At 41.9% G+C, this 16,948-nt stretch overlaps 1 protein-coding gene across 1 annotated transcript in view; it reads right to left on the bottom strand.

Moving 5' to 3' along the window:
- AGBL2 (AGBL carboxypeptidase 2) overlaps positions 1-16,334 on the bottom strand; it is a 42,970-nt gene extending 26,636 nt beyond the window's left edge. The window contains exons 1-6 of the mRNA XM_080817428.1: positions 16,202-16,334; positions 15,871-15,934; positions 14,459-14,593; positions 9,777-9,830; positions 8,292-8,474; positions 2,598-2,705 (exon numbers count right to left, since the gene is read on the bottom strand). Of these exons, the coding sequence (XP_080673554.1) occupies positions 2,598-2,705; positions 8,292-8,474; positions 9,777-9,830; positions 14,459-14,593; positions 15,871-15,934; positions 16,202-16,237 (580 nt within the window). The 5' untranslated portion in view covers positions 16,238-16,334. The remainder of the gene's footprint in view (positions 1-2,597; positions 2,706-8,291; positions 8,475-9,776; positions 9,831-14,458; positions 14,594-15,870; positions 15,935-16,201) is intronic.
- Between the last annotated feature and the right edge of the window lie 614 nt (positions 16,335-16,948).

The raw sequence follows: 16,948 nt of genomic DNA, 5'->3' as shown, positions 1-16,948 counted from the left end.
GCCCAACAAGGGGCTCGATCCCAGGACCTGCAGACTATGACCTGAGCCAAAGGCAGACTCCTTACCATCTGAGGCACCCAGGTGCCCCTGTTTGCTAGTATTTGGTTGAGGATTTTTTGTATTTATATTTGTAAGGAATACAGTTTTCCTGGGTTGTCTAACTTTGAATAATAGCTTCATAAATAGTTGGAAAGACTTCCTCCAGCTAGTATTTTCAGAGTCTATGAAGGGTTAGTACTATTTCATCTTTAAATGTTTGATACAATTCAAACAAGCCCTGTCCCCATCTGGCCAAGGAATTTCTTTGCAGGAAGATTTAAAAAAAAATTATTTATTTATTTATTTATTTATTTATTTATTTATTTTAGAGAAAGAGAAAACCCATGGACAAGTGAGGGGAGGGGCAGAGGGAGAGAACCTCAAGCAAAGTCCCCACTGAGTGTGGAGCCTGAGACAGGGCTTGATCACATGACCCACAAGATCATGTCCTGAGCAGAATCCAAAGAGCCAGACACTAGCTGGCTGAGCCACCTAGGCACCCTTCTGCAGGAAGACTTTTTTTTTTTTTTAAAGATTTTATTTATTTATTTGACAGAGAGATCACAAGTAGGCAGAGAGGCAGGCAGAGAGAGGGGGGGAAGCAGGCTCCCTGACGAGCAGAGAGCTGGATGCAGGGCTCGATCCCAGGACTCTGGGATCATGACCTGAGCTGAAGGCAGAGGCTTAACCTACTGAGCCACCCAGGCGCCCAGGAAGACTTTTTTTTTTTTAAGTTTTGTTTTGTTTTGTTGGACACAGAGATAGTGTGAGTAGGCAGAGAAGCAGGCAGAGGGAGACGGAGAAGCAGGGTCTCCACTGAGCAGGGATCCCCATGTGGGATTTGATCCCAGGACCCCAGGATCATGACCTGAGCCAAAGGCAGCCACCCAACCGACCAAACCACCCAGGCGCCCCTGCAGGAAGATTTTTAATTACTAATTCAACTTCTTTGTTTTAATCTATTCAGACTTTTAAAGTTTCTCCCTGAGGGGCACCTGGGTGGCTCAGTGGGTTAAGCCTCTGCTTTCAGTTCGGGCCCTGATCTCAGGGTCCTGGGATCGAGCCCTGCATCAGGCTCTCTGCTTGGTGGGGAGCCTGCTTCCCCCTCTCTCTCTCTGCCTGCCTCTCTGCTTACTTGTGATCTTCGTTGAGTAAATAAATAAAATCTTAAAAAAAAAAAGTTTCTCCCTGAGTCAGTTGTGGTAATTTGTATTTTTCTAACAGCTTTTCCCCTTCTTCTATGTTGTTTAATTTGTTGGCATTAAGCTGTACCTTGTAATTCTTTTGATTTTTGTAGATTTGATATTTCTGTCCCCTCTCAATCCTGATCTTGGTAATTTGTATCTCCTCTTCTTTTATCATGGTTGGTCTAGCTAAAGTTTTGTCAATTTTGTTGATGTTTCCAAAGAACCTTTCAGTTTGATTTTCCAGATTATTTTCCTGTTTTCCATTTTCACTGATTCCCATCCTTACCTTTTTATATCCTTCCCTCTGGTTGCTTTGGACTTAGTTTGTGCTTATTTTTCTAATTTATTAATGTGAAAGCTTAGGTAATTGATTTGAGATCTTTCTTCCTTTCAAATATAGGCATTTAAAGCCATATGTTTACCTTGCAGTGCTTAGCTGCCTCCTTTAAAATTTTGATATGTCATTTTATTTTCACTCAGTTTAAAACATTTTTTTTAATTAAAATATTTTATTTATTTATTTGACAGAGAGATCACAAGTAGGCAGAGAGGCAGGCAGAGAAAGGGGGGGAAGCAGGCTCCCCGTTGAGCAGAGAACCCGATGCGGGGCTCGATCCCAGGACCCTGAGATCATGACCTGAGCCGAAGGCAGAGGCTTAACCTCCTGAGTCACCCAGGTGCCCCAGTTTAAAACATTTTTAAATTCTCCTTATGATTTCTTTATCCCATGGGTTACTTAGAAACGTGCTGTTCAATTTCCAAATATTTCCAAACAGATTTCATTCTGTTGTTGATTTTTTAAAATTTTTAATTTTAAGTAGGCTCCAAGCCCAGCATGGAATACAACATAGGGCTCAAATCCATGATTCTGAGATCAAGATCTGAGCTGAGACCAAGAGTAGGATGCTCAACCGACTGAGCCACCAAGGCGCCCACTGTTGTTGATTTCTTTTTTTTTTTTTTAAGATTTTATTTATTTGACAGAGAAACACACAGTGAGAGAGGGAACACAAGCAGAGGGAGTGAGAGAGGGAGAAGCAGGCTTCCAGCTGAGCAGGGAGCCCGATTCGGGGCTGGATCCCAGGACTCTGGGATCATGACCTGAGCCAAAGGCAGATGCTTAACAACTGAGCCACCCAGGCTCCCTGGGCTTAGAACTCTTAAGACATAATACCATCATTTTAAAAAAACAACTGAAATTTTAAAAGCTGACTGGCCATGAATATCAGGGTCCCTATTTAGGTTGGTCTAGAAAGACAGTTTATTTATCACTAAACTACAGATTTTTAAAAACCACTGTTATTACAGAAAACATGCTTATTATAATTTTGTGATGATTAATCACTGACTGTTCAGTGTAAATAACAATACCTGAATCTAATTGATAGACAACTGTGCCTTTTTCTTCTCCTACAATTTCTGGTAACTTTTCATTTCCTGTAGGTTGATAGAAATATTCCGGTTGAGGTGGAACCCACTCTGAAAAAAAACATTAAAAAGCACAAAATAAGAAATAATATAAAAAGGTTCTTTACCCAAAAGTAATATACAATTATAATACTTATTATTCAAGTGACTAGTTTGGTTGAATCAAACCAAATCCCACCCCAAGTTTCTGATTTGTTTGTAAATTTATGTCTTGCTTCTTTCCATATGGACTATGACATGATTTTTAACAAAAAGCATATACAACAGAAGCATAAACTTTAAATAGAAGAGTTAAAAATAAGCCAGAAAGGTTAATATAGTTGACCTATAACAACTCTCTAAAATTTGGCCCTGAGCTACTTTTTATTTATTTTTATTTTTTATTTTTTTAAGATTATATTTTTAAGTAATCCCTACACCCATCATGGGCCTTGAACTCACAATCCCAAGATCAAGAGTTGTATGCTCCACTGATGGAGCCAGCCAGGTGTGCCAAACTTCTTTTTAAAGTCAGGAAAATAGGGGCACCTGGGTGGCTCAGTGGGTTAAGCCGCTGCCTTCGGCTCAGGTCATGATCTCCGGTCCTGGGATCGAGCCCCGCATGGGCTCTTTGCTCAGCAGGGAGTCTGTTTCTCTCTCTCTCTCTCTCTCTCTCTCTCTGCCTGCCTCTCTGCCTACTTGTGATCTTTCTCTATCAAATAAATAAAATAAAATATTTTAAAGTCAGGAAAATAAGTTTAGCTACGTACTTCTTTATTACTATAGAGGAACAAGTATATCAATTATTTCAGGGGAAACAAAATTTTTTCATTAACACTCGATTCTAAAAATTTCTTATATGGGACATGGGCAACTTCTCAGTATTATTTTAAGTATAGTAGCCATTGATGAACACCAAGGGCATACAAAAACACAATTGAAATTGAACAATACATTAGAGGGATTATATACCTGATCAAATGGTATTTATTCCAGGGAGCCAAAGATGGTTCAACTTCTGCAAATTAGTTAATGTGATATACCACAGTCAAAAAATGAAGGGTAAAAAATCTTATAATCATTTTGATATAAAGCATTTGGCAAAATTCAACATCCATTTATGATAAAAACTCAACAGAGTGAGTATAGAGGGAACCTCAACATAGTAAATGCCATATATGAAAAGTCCACATCTAAACGCATACTCAGATGTAAAAAGCTGTGGGATGCCTGGGTGGCTCAGTCAGTGAAGACCTGCCTTCAGCTCAGGTCATGATCCCAAGGTCCTGGGGTCGAGTCCTGCATCTCTCTCTCTCTCTCTCTCTCTGACAAACAAATAAATAAAACCTTAAAAACAAAATTTAAATGCTGAAAGCCTTTCTTCTAAGATCGGGAACGAGGCAAAGATGCCAACTCAAGCCACTTCTAATCTACACAGAATTTTAAGTCCTTGCTAGAGCAATTAGGCAAGAAAAAGAAATAAAAGGAATCCAAATTAGAAAGGAATGAGTAAAACTGTCAAACTGTTACTATTTGCAGATTACATGACATGCAAAAAACACTAAAGACTTTTTAAAAAAAGATTTTATTTATTTGATATATATAGAGAGATCACAAGTAGATAGAGAGGCAGGTAGAGAGAGAGGAAGGGAAGCAGGCTCCCTGCTGAGCGGGGCTCCATCCCAGCACTCTGAGATCACAATCTGAGCCAAAGGCAGAGGCTTAACCCACTGAGCCACTCAGGTACCCCGTTAAACTTGATTAAAAAAATCATTAAAATAAATAAATTCAGTGAAGTTGCAAGATACAAAATCAATACACAAACATATGTTACATGTTTATACACTAGTAATGAACTATCAGAAAGATAGTTAACATAAGATAAGGAAACAATCTCATTTACAATTTTATCAAAAGAATAAAATTCCCAGGATAAATTTAACTAAGGAGGTGAAAAACTTGTATATTGAAAACTGTAAGACGTTAATGAAAGAAATTAAAGAAGACACAAATAAGTGAAAAGATATTCATGGATTGGAAGAATTAATATTTTTTAAATGTCCAATGGCATTTTCATAGAAATAGAACAAATAATGCTAAAATTTCTATGGAACCATAAAGACTCTGAATAGCCAAAGGAATCTTGAGAGAAGAACAAAGCTGGAGACTTCATGCTCCCTGATTTTTTTTTTTTTCATTTTTTAAAAAAGGATTTTATTTATTTATTTATTTGTCAGAGAAGAGAGCACAAGCAGGGGGAGTGGCAGGCAGAGGGAGAAGCAGGCTCCCTACTGAGAGGGGAGCTTGACTCGGGGCTCATCCTGGGACTCTGGGATCACGACCTGAGCTGAAGGCAGACACTTAACCAATGGAGCCACCCAGGCACCCCTGATTTTTTTTTTTTTTTTTTTTTACCATGGGGCTTGAACTCACGACCCTGAGATAAAAAAAGAAACTAGGGGCACCTGGGTGGCTCAGTGGATTAAAGCCTCTGCCTTCGGCTCAGGTCATGATCCCAGGGTCCTGGGATTGAGCCCCACATCGGGCTCTCTGCTCAGCGGGGAGCCTGCTTCTCCTTCTCTCTCTGCTTGTGATCTCTGTCTGTCAAATAAATAAATAAAACTAAAAAAAAAAAAAGAAACTAAATGAAAAAAAATCTATAAAAAAATTACACACACACACACACAAAATAACAAGTGTTACTTACACTTACAAATAACAAGTGTTAGCAAGGATATGGAGAAAAGGGAACCCTTGTGTTGGTGGAAATTAGGTTAGTGCAGCCACTATGGAAAAATAGTATGGAGGTTCCTCAAAAAATAAAAAATTGAACTACCATATGACCCAGCAATTCTATTTGTGGGTATTGATCTGAAGAAAATGGAAATACTAACTCAAAAAGGTAAGTGTACCCCCACTGCAGCATCCTTTACAATAGCAAAGATATGGAAATAACATAAGTGTTCATCAGTGAATGAATGGATAAGAAAATTGTGGTATAAATATACAATGAAATATTATTCATCTATAAAAAAGAATGAAATCTTGTCATCTCTAACAATAAGGACAGAACTTGAGCACATTATGGTAAGTGAAATAAGACAGAAAAAGGCAAAATATTGTATTTCTCTTACACACTGGATTCAGAAAACAACAAAACAAAACAAAAAAAACAAGCTCATTGGTGGTTGCCAGAGGTGGGTGGGAGAAATGGGTGAATTGTTTTTGTTTCTTCAGTCCAAGATTTATTTATTTATTATTTCATGGGGAGGAGCAGAGGGAGAGAGAGAATCTCAGATTCCCCGCTGAGCAGAGAGCCTGATGTGGGCATCAACCCCATGACCCTGAGATAATAACCTGAGCTAAAATCAAGAGTTAGATAGATGCTCAGCTACCTGAACCACCTAACCACCCCTGTTTTTTCAGTTTAAATAAACTTGAATTTAAAAAAAAAGAACTAGCTCAAGGTCATACAGTTAGTAGGTAGATCTGGGCCCAGAACCTCACTGGAATTACTCCAAAATCTGTCCTTAAATTTTTTTTTACTGCTTCTAATGTTATCTTCTGATTGGCTGAACTTGGAAAAAAAATAGAAAAAATAATAAAGGCACAGCTCAGTAATAAAACAATGCTAAATTCTTATCTTTAAGGTGATAGGGAGTGATGAGGCTGTCAATTTGGTTGAAATCTTAAGATGCTTATTATTAAATTTCCTTGAAATTAAAAAATTTTTAATTGATTTTTAAATGATCTTTTAAAAATTTTTAAATTTTAAAAATTTTTTTAAAAATTTTTAAATGATCTTTTTTTTTTAAAAGATTTTATTTATTTATTTGTCAGAGAGAGAGAGAGGGAGAGAGAGCGAACGAGCACAGGCAGGCAGAGTGGCAGGCAGAGGCAGAGGGAGAAGCAGGCTTCCTGCTGAGCAAGGAGCCCGATGCGGGACTCGATCCCAGGACGCTGGGATCATGACCTGAGCCGAAGGCAGCTGCTTAACCAACTGAGCCACCCAGGCGTCCCTTAATGATCTTTTTAAAAGATCTAGTGCTAGGGTGTCTGGCTGGCTCCGTCAGTAGAGAATGCAACTCTTGATCTTGGGGTGGTGAGTTCAAGTCCCATGTTGAACACAGAGCTTACTTAAAAAAAAAAAAAAATCTCGTGCTTTAGTGGATTACCCCTGCAATAATGTGATTATTAAATTCCAGTTTCCCACTTTTTCCCCTCTCTTGGAACTGAGTCTAAAATCCTCACAGGAATTTTCTTTGCCCATTTTATATAGGAATAGCAAAATCCCATTGTTTGTCCAGATCAACTTGGACTTCAATTCAAAAATTATCCAGGGTAGGGACAAATGCTCTTAGGACTTCTCAGCTATTGTGCTAACTCAAAATGCCATCCCTCCCCCAGATTTTCAAACACCTAAACAGCAGTTCTGTGCCCAGTTAAGATGTTGAGCACATCCCTGTATTTTCAGTTTTAGCTCTTGTTTTTCATGCTCAGTGCTCCCTGGTTGCCCAGACATGCCAGGCTCTTCTTCATGTCCTCTAACTGGAATATTTTCTCTCAGGTGGATCACTTGTAACTTACCAGATCTCAGCTTACATGTCAACTCCTCAGAAACCCTCCCTAATCTTCCAGGCTTGGTTAAGTGTTCCCAGAGGGACCAAACTCTAGGCAATGCCCTGGGTATATCTTCAGCAACCCTACCAGTATGCGAACTCTGGGTGTCTCCATCTTGTTCATCATCATTCTGTAACACGAGTGCTGTACTTACCATACGGCAGAGGCTTAATAAATACATACTGAATGAATAGTGTAAGAGGGAAGTGTGAAAGTAAGAAACATCCAATTGTTTATCTAGTAGTCTAAAACAGAGACACAGTGCTTGATAGGCACAAGTGTTCCAGCCATTAGAAAAGTCTCCACTTTTCAATGGAACCCACCTCAGAAATGCCTCATATAATGAATGCTAAAGATTGTACCTGCACCACCAATAGCTCAGAGATATAACCAGCAATCTCACAAAAATAACCTCCACCATTCCCATTAAAAAAAACTCCAACAAACTCGAAATACAATTAAAAACAATAACCACTATGTTCTGGTACGTATAGTATTCATCAATTATACCAAGGCTGGTAAAAATACAACTCATCAAACTCAACCAACCATATTAATACTGAGACAGGAATACTAGAAAGCAGATTTAAGTATTGATGTATTTTGGCCTCTAGAAAGATATCCTCCCATTCCAATAACCTCAGAATCATCTGAGTTTACACAGTAGTGTAACTTTTTACTTTGATCAGTATGTATCAGTTTTCCAGGGCTTAATCATTTCAGGATGAGCTAATATATGTACTTTGTACTTCAGTATGCTGGACTTCATAAGTTCTCATAACAATGTCTGTCAGGGGGTGCCTGGGTGGCACAGTCGGATAAGCGTCTGCCTTCAGCTTGGGTCATGACTGTGGGGACCTGGGATGGAGGCCCGCAGCAGGCTCTCTACTCAGCGGGGACCCTGCTTCTCCCTCTCCCTTTGCTTGCCTCTCCCCTGCTTGTGTTCTCTCTCTCTGTCAACTAAATAAATAAAATCTTTGTTTTAAAAAAAACAATGTTTGTCAGAACAGCAGTACCACGACACATAAGTCACATTACCGATATGACAAAGGCTTTCCTTGATGACCTCACATTCTATTGGCCACCTTGGAGCCTGCAGTGGCCCGCTGCTGGAGAAGAAGGCAAAGAGATCTCGTGGTTCTCGAAGATATGGCTTTACTTCTCCAAATTCATCATGAAGAAGTTGTCTGCTCTTAAGTGGTGAACCAAGCATGAGGGAATCTGCAAGGGGAAAGGGAATGAGCGAATGGCTTTCTTTTCCTCCCTGGAGACTTGGCTGCTCAACCGTGATGACTAACTTGAAGCACTGTATTAGAATATGAGCACAGGGGCACAATCCTAGACATGTGTCTCCTTTAAAGAGAAGATTCAGTCTAGGATTACAGCATCGAAATTACAAAAAGTTGTATTAACATTCTGTGTAGTCTATTAAATATTTAAATGTAAAGCTCAAAGAAAATTTTTTGTCTTTTTTTTTTTTTTCTTAAGATTTTATTTAGGGGCGCCTGGGTGGCTCAGTGGGTTAAAGCCTCTGCCTTCGGCTCAGGTCATGATCCCAGGGTCCTGGGATGGAGCCCCACATCGGGCTCTCTGCTCATCGGGAAGCCTGCTTTCCTTCCTCTCTCTCTGCCTGCCTCTTGGCCTACTTGTGATCTCTGTCAAATAAATAAATAAAATCTTTAAAAAAATAGATTTTATTTACTTATTTGACAGAGAGAGAGAGCACAAGCAGGAAGAGGGACAGAAGGAGAGGGAGAAGCAGGCTCCCTGATGAGCAGGGAGCTCCACGTGGGGCTTGATCCCAGGACCCTGGGATCATGACCTGAGCTAAAGGCAGATGCCCAACGACTGAGCCCCCCAGGTGCCCCGAAAATTTTTGTCTTTTATTTTGTTTGTTTTTTTTTAAGATTTTATTTATTATAAATAGAGATCACAAGTAGGCAGAGAGGCAGGCAGAGAGGGGAAGCAGGCTCCCTGCTGAGTAGAGAGCCCAAGGAGGGGCTTGATCCAGGACTCTGAGACCATAACCTGAGCCAAAGGCAGAGGCTTAACCCACTGAACCACCCAGGCGCCCCAATTTTTGTCTTTTAAATCAAATCATGTCATATTATTTTTGCTTAGAGAGAGGCAAAAGAGGAAACTTTTATTTCACCCATTAGCATTTTAGAGAAAAATACCCAAGTGAAACAATCTACAAATTAATTTTCAAGATCAAAAAACAGTGGTTGGGAGGACAGAGAGACTAATGAAGAGGGGGCCAAGGGGAGGGGAGGGGGGTGAGCAGGGCAGGAGAGAACGATGAGCTCTTGGGAAACAGAATGAGAAAAAAGGGAGGAAAAGAGGCTTCCAGGGCAGAGAACAAGAAGGCAAATGAGAAGAAGAAGGAAAAGAAAGGCAAGGCGAGGGGGAGGAAAGGAAGAAGGCCCCGGGTGTGGGAGTGCCAGATCTGGAGGGGAGAGCAGTGAGTGAAGACAGCTCCCAGAAAGCGGTTTGAGCTTTCAGGTCTGGAAGGACAAGGAATACCTCTGCTCACAGCCTCTGTCTGTCTGTGCACGGTGGAAGGTAGACATGTGGGCCCTAGAAAAAGGAAGGAGGAGGCACGGTTTGTGCTAAGGATCTGTGACTTTTTTCTCTGCTCTCTTTCCCTATCCCTTTCACTGACCACCCCCCCCAACCCTGAGTTAGGGCCCCATTTATCCTTTTCTTTCCTTCCTTTTTTTTTTTTTTAAGATTTTGTTTATTTATTTGAGAGAGAGCGAGCAAACACACAGAAGGGCGGATGGGGGGCGCGGATGGGGGCGGGTGGCGTTGTGTGGGAAAGGGAGAAGCAGACTCCCTGCTAAGCAGGGAGCCTGATGTGACCTTCGATCCCGGGACCCTGGGATCATGACCTGAGCCAAACGCAGACATTTAACCGACTGAGCCACCCAGGCGCCCTCGTTCCTTCTTTTTAAAAAAAGAAAAAAAAGATTTTATTTATTTATTTATTTATTTATTTATTTATTTATTTATTTATTTTAGAGAGCCTGTGGTGATGGGGAGGAGCATCTAAGACTCCATGCTGCAGGCGGAGCCCAAGGCAGGGCTTGATCTCATGACCCTGAGATCAAGACCTGAGCTGAAATCAAGAGTCGGAGGCTTAACCAACTGAGCCACCCAGACACCTGTCTTTTCTTTAAAAAAATTTTTTTTTAATTTCAGGGCTCTATTTTTTCTATCTCTTAATCTTTTCCCTAGTTTAATGGGGGGGAGGGAACAATAAACACTTGAAAAGATGGTAAACTTGCTCCATTTCCCTCATAAAGAACTGTCAACCAGTATGACAAGGAGATACTAGTTTACTACCTAACAGACAGGAAAATCATTTGTGTGTTTTCACATTCATCCCGACACAGGTGTAAGTAAACAAGTACTCTCAGAACTTGCTGGCAAGAAGGCAAACTGGTGGGGTGCTGGGGTGTCTCAGACTCTTGATTTTGGCTCAGGTCGATCTCAGGGCTGTGGTATCAGGCTCCATGACCAGCAGGGAGTCTGCATGAGATTCTCCCCTCCACCCACTACCCCTCGTGCTCCTGTTCTCTCTCTCTAAATTAAATAAATAAATCTTTTGGGGCGCCTGGGTGGCTCAGTTGGTTGAGCGACTGCCTTCGACTCAGGTCATGATCCCAGACTTCCGGGATCGAGTCCCGCATCGGGCTCCCAGCAGCTTGGGGAGTCTGCTTCTCCCTCTGACCTCCTCTCCTCTCTCATGCTCTCTCTCATTCATTCTCTCTCAAATAAATAAATAAAATCTTTTTAAAAAATTCATAAATAAATAAATCTTTTTTTAAAAAAATGCTTTGCTGGGGCAGCTGGGTGGCTCAGTCAGTTGAGCATTGGACTCCTGATTTCGGCTCAGATCATGATCTCAGGGTCCTCGGATTGAGCCCCACCTCAAGCTCTGTCCTGGGCACACAGTCTGCTTAAGATTTTCTCTCTCCCTCTGCCCTTCTCCCTGCTCACGTTCTCTCTCTCTCTCTCTAAAATAAATAAAATCTTTAAAAAAAACACTTTGCATGGCACCTGGGTGGCTCAGTTGGTTGAGCATCTGCCTTCGGTTCAGGTCACGATCCCACGGTCCTGGGATCAAGCCCCATGTCCGGCTCCCTGCTCAGCCAAGAGTCTGCTTCTCCCTCTCCTACCGACCATCCTCCCCCAGCTTGTGCTCTCTCTCTCTCAAATAAATAAATAGGTAAGATCTTTTAAAAAATGCTTTGCTTCAAATATGATAAAAAAAATATCTTCTGGGGCGCCTGGGTGCAGTCGTTAAGCATCTGCCTTCAGCTCAGGTCACGGCCCAGGGTCGTGGGATCGAGCCCCGCATCGGGCTCCTGCTTGGCGAGAGCCTGCTTCTCCCTCTCCTACTCCCCCTGCTTGTGTTCCCTCTCTCACTGTGTCTCTGGTAAATAAATAAATAAAATCTTTAAAAAAAAGAATCTTCTTCATGCCAATGTGAGCAAAAAATGAATAAAAGAAGCCCTATCATTTACTACACACTAAAACTCATTCACATTTTGTTACCTCTACCAGCGGGTTTTGAATTTCATGGTGTTTATGATATTAAGGCTTGCAAATATTTCTTATTATTATCTTGAGTGTCAGTAAATGTGGCAGGAGGAAATGGAAGAGGGGCAATCAGCTGGCTCATAAGCCATCCCACCCAGATGAGTTTCCTTTGCTCAACCCCTGCCTTTCTACTCTCTGACAGGAGCTTTGGGATGCAGAATGGAAGAGCCTTCAGGGCACTGGGCTGTGAGCAAACATCTATCTGAAAATGGAATTACTGCATCTAGGGTTATGCAGAAATTTCTAATAAGAAAATTTCCCAAATACTGCCAAATTGTCTTCCTAAAGTAGTCTACCCACCCACAGCCCTAGAGCAGTGTAGGAGAATGCTCCCCCATACCCTGACCTATATGTATAGGTGTAATTGGAAAATTATTTTTGCCCAAATCCCATTAATTTAAAAAATGGCACCTTGACATTTTAGTTTGTATCTTTAATTAGAGGTGAAATTGAGCATCTCTTCATAAGCTTATTGACTGCATGTGTGTGTGGTTTTTAACATTCTTTTCTTTAAAGATTTTTATTTACTTAACAGAGACATACCAAGAGAGCACAAGTACGCAGAGCAGCAGGCAGAGGGAGAGGGAGGAGACTCCCTGCTGAGCAGGAAGCCTGACGTGGGGCTCCATCCCAGGACCCTAGGATCATGACCTGAGCTGAAGGCAGATGCTTAATGACTGAGCCACCCTGGCACCCCAATTGTGTGTGTTTTTTAAAATATTTATCTATTCATTTTAGAAAGAGAGAGCTCCCACTCAGGCACGCATGCATGCAGAAGGGGCAGAGGGAGAGTATCCCAAACAGAGCCCCCAAAGAGCACAGAGGCTGTCACAGGGCTCAATCCCATGACCCATGAAATCATGACCTGAGTAGGAACCAAGAGTCAGACACCCAACCGAATGAGCCACCCAGGTACCCCGACTGTGTTTGTTTTTACGAAAAGCTTGCTCGTGTCTTTTGCCCACTTTTGTATTTGGCCACCTTTTATATATTGACATATTAGAGCTACTATATTAAAGAAAGTAATCCTTTGACATATCTGTCACAATCTTTTTTAAAAGTTTGTTATTTTGCTTTATTAATGGTACTTTATGGCTTTTGGGTTTTGTGTCATTCAAAGGTTTTAACTGGAAAAAGGACACAATCAGATTTGCATATAAAAAAGAATAATGCTGTGGGGAAAATGGCTTGAAAGGGGTTAGCATGAAACAAGAGAAGAATTCAGGAGACCAATTATTGAGGCTCTTTCAACAATGAGAAATGATGGCAGCCTGAACTGGGATTAGGGAGGATATGGGGAAAAGTGAATTGTGATGTTTGGACGGTTATGTATTGAGGGAGAAATTCATCTGTACTCCTACCCTTAGATTCCAAAGGAACTTCTGAAATCCTTGTGAAAAATTATTTTTCGGGGTTGTCCGGGTGGCTCAGTCGGTTGACCGTCCAACTCTCAGTTTCAGCTCAAATCATGATCTCAGGGTTGGGGGATCGAGCCCTGCTTTGAACTCCAATCCAAGCGGGAAGTCTGCTTGTTTCTCTCCCTCTGCCCCTGCTTCTTGGTCTTTAAATACATATATACATACATATAAAAATATATTATATAAATATATATATGTATTTTTTAAAATTATTTTTAAGCTAGCTGAAATTGGTTTCCACTACTCTTACACAAAGTGCCTTAACATATATACCCGCCACAATTGTGTAAAAATCAGTGTGCTACTCTCGACCACAATGTCTTTTTTTTTTTTTTTAAGATTTTATTTATTTATTTGACAGACAGAGATCACAAGTAGGTAGAGAGGCAGGCAGAGAGAGGAGGAAGCAGGCCCCCCGCTGAGCAGAGAGCCCGATATGGGGCTCGATCCCAGGACCCCGGGACCATGACCCGGGCCGAAGGCAGAGGCTTTAACCCACTGAGCCACCCAGGCGCCCGACCACAATGTCTTAACAAAGTTTCCCATAATTTGAAGAAAAGTAATCTGGAATGTATAGTAATTTAATTTAAACCTATAATCCAGGAATGCCCCGGTGGCTCAGTCGGTTAAGTGGCTGCCTTCGGCTCAGGTCACGTTCCTAGATCCTGAGATCTAGTCCCGCATGGGGCTCCTTGCTCAGTGGGGAGCCTGCTTCTTCCTCTGCCTCTGCCTGCCACTCTGCCTGCCTGTGCTCTCTCTCTCTCACTCTAACAAATAAATAAAATCTTTAAAAAATAAAATAAAATAAAATAAACCTGTAATCCAAAGTGGATCTAGGTATAACATTTTTTTTTAAAGATTTTATTCATTTGACACACAGAGATCACAAGTAGGCAGAGAGGCAGGCAGAGAGAGGGGGGAAGCAGGCTCCCTGCTGAGCAGAGAGCTGGATGCGGGGCTCGATCCCAGGACCCTGGGATCATGAACTGAGCTGAAGGCAGAGGCTTCAACCCACTGAGCCACCCAGGCGCCCCTAGGTATAACATTTTTGAGTGATGTCAGAAACTGGCCAAAGCTATTCCTCTGGCTTTCCCCGTGTTAGGCCATGTTCTCCCAAACACCCCAATTAGTGGCTCAAGGCAGTGAGGTTTCTGGGGCTCATACACACTGATCATTACTCACATAGTAGCTTCTCCTTTTGCAGCGGGTCTGGTATCACATCCTCTCTTTCCCCAAAAGAGCCACTCACCAGGTACCGAGGATTATTCTTCCAAACATGCTGGTGCGTGGCTGAGTTTGGTAAACTGCCTCTCTGAGCTACAAATACACAATGTAATTAAAAGTGCTGGAAGGCCGGTTCATTGCCTGTAACATCTAGGTCAATACCCAAACCACTACTACTACCAAAACTGCCACTACTTCTGTTACTACCCATCACCACCATAGGTCTTTACAAAGAATACATCCCATTTTCTAAAGAGCTTTCATATTCTAATATCCATGAGTTAAGCACATACTCTCCATTTTACAGTGAGGAGAGACTTGAGAAGCAGCATGGTGGGGTGGAAAGAGCAAGGTGCCCAAAGCTGCTTTGTCTTGAGGGCTCTGCTGAATCTGGCAAACTGGAAATTCAGTTTTCAACAAATTAGGAATCACTTTAAAAATGAAATAGTAAAGGGACGCCTGGGTGGCTCAGTGGGTTAAGCAGTTGCCTTTGGCTCAGGTCATGATCCCAGCGTCCTGGGATCGAGTCCCACATCGGGCTCCTTGCTCGGCGGGGAGCCTGCTTCACCCTCTGCCTCTGCTTGCCACTCTGTCTGCCTGTGCGCTCGCTCGCGCTCTCTCTCTCTCTCTCTGACTAATAAATAAATAAAATCTTTAAAAAATAAAAAAATTTAAAAAATAAAAATGAAATAGTAAGAAAATTTAATAAGGTTGATAGAAAGAAAATCAATACTGAGACTTAATTTTATTTCTAAATACCAGGAACAAAGTTAGAAAATAAAAATATAAAGAGATACCATTTATGGTGACATAATAATATGAAGTTCCATGAAAAAATTATAAATCTTTATTGGGAGATATTAAGCAAGATCTTTGTAAATGTAGAACTAGAGTATATTCATAGGTTGCAGGACACCGCCCAAAATGAGAATAAAAAAGAGATTGCAGAACCCAGTATTGGAAAACTCTCATTTCTTGTGAAATTTGATCTGTAGATTCAATGCAATTCCAATTTTTTAAACATCACAAGCTAATTCTGAAATTACATGTTAAAGGCAAGAATGGCGAAGATACTTCCGAAAAACAGATGGAGGACATGTCTTTCCAGATTATCAAGACCATTTAATGCCATATGGTGTAATTAAGAAAGGGTGGTGGTATTGGTACAAGGATAGACAGACCCTTGTATACACAGGCACTCAAGAGAGGTGACAAAGCAGATCAATAATGAAGTGCTTTTCACTTCCCTACATCTTTCCCGGGTGCTAGAAGAGCCATCATTAATTTATCCGAGTGTAACTCTCCAGTTAATCTAACAATTTACTCCATGAAGGCAGGAAAGGTGATGCTAGGTAAGAATGTGATATTACCTTTAAAATAGCCATAGTATTGAAGATGATGGTACATAAAGTCTTCATAGGGATCAGGAAGAGTCTGTGAGAGGAAAAGCCGAATCAATCAGGAAAGTCCTTTCAAATAACACTGAACTCTTAACAAAAGGCACACAAAAATCGTTGCAAAGGACAACAGTTCTTGAGTTCGTGAGGACTTCTGTAAACAAACCAACTGAAAGACATTCATGCAAATTATTCTATCTTGAGGATCAAGATCTCCTGCTAGAAAAAGGTGCCACCAGAATATACCTTCTGATCTAGTAGTATTGGATTTCTGTGGAGTTCCTGGAGAGGGGGGTGTACCGACCTCCTGCTTTAGCTCTGTTTCCAATGCTGGGAACATGTTACTTCTGCATGGTATGCTGAAGACAAGTCAGTGACACCGGCATCCAGCCACAACCCCTGCCCAGTTTCCAGAAGGGCAGCTGATTACACAGAAGCTAAAAAACCAGAACAGGACAACTGAAAAAAACCGCCGATTTCACCCCACCCTCCTCCACCTGCGCGGCTCGCACGCGACTTTAAGAAACCCTGTCTCAGGGGCACATGGGTGGCTCAGTGGTTTAAGCCACTGCCTTCCGCTCAGGTCATGATCTCAGGGTCCTGGGATCCAGCCCCACATCGGGCTCTGCTCAGCGGGGAGCCTGCTTCCCCCCCCTCTCTCTGCCTGCCTCTCTGCCTACTTGTGATCTCTGTCAAATAAATAAAATCTTAAAAAAAGAAAAGAAAAGAAATCCTGTCTCAGCCAACCCAGCCTCTTAAACGTACAAGCACTGGGCTACTGGTTCCTATTCTTGAGGGCCCGAGGCATACCTGAGGAATGAGGGAGGGGGGCTTGTCTTCCAGTCTGCGCCTCCCGAGGCGCCGGGACCCTTGCTCCCATGCTTCCCTCTCGGAGGAGGGAGATACCCCCGACCAGGACGCGACAGGAAAGCGAAAGAAATGGGGTTGGAGGGATCCGACCGAGTTACCTCGGAGTAGATAAAAAAAGAAAGGTCAGGGGCCCGGAGAGCGGGTCCTGAAAATGAAATTCAGGGGTTCAGAGCTTCCTGGG

This window comes from Martes martes, assembly GCF_963455335.1.
Source record: "Martes martes genome assembly, chromosome: 10".
In the NCBI taxonomy this organism is placed as follows: domain Eukaryota; kingdom Metazoa; phylum Chordata; class Mammalia; order Carnivora; family Mustelidae; genus Martes; species Martes martes.
This window is presented reverse-complemented; position numbering and strand designations above follow the sequence as displayed.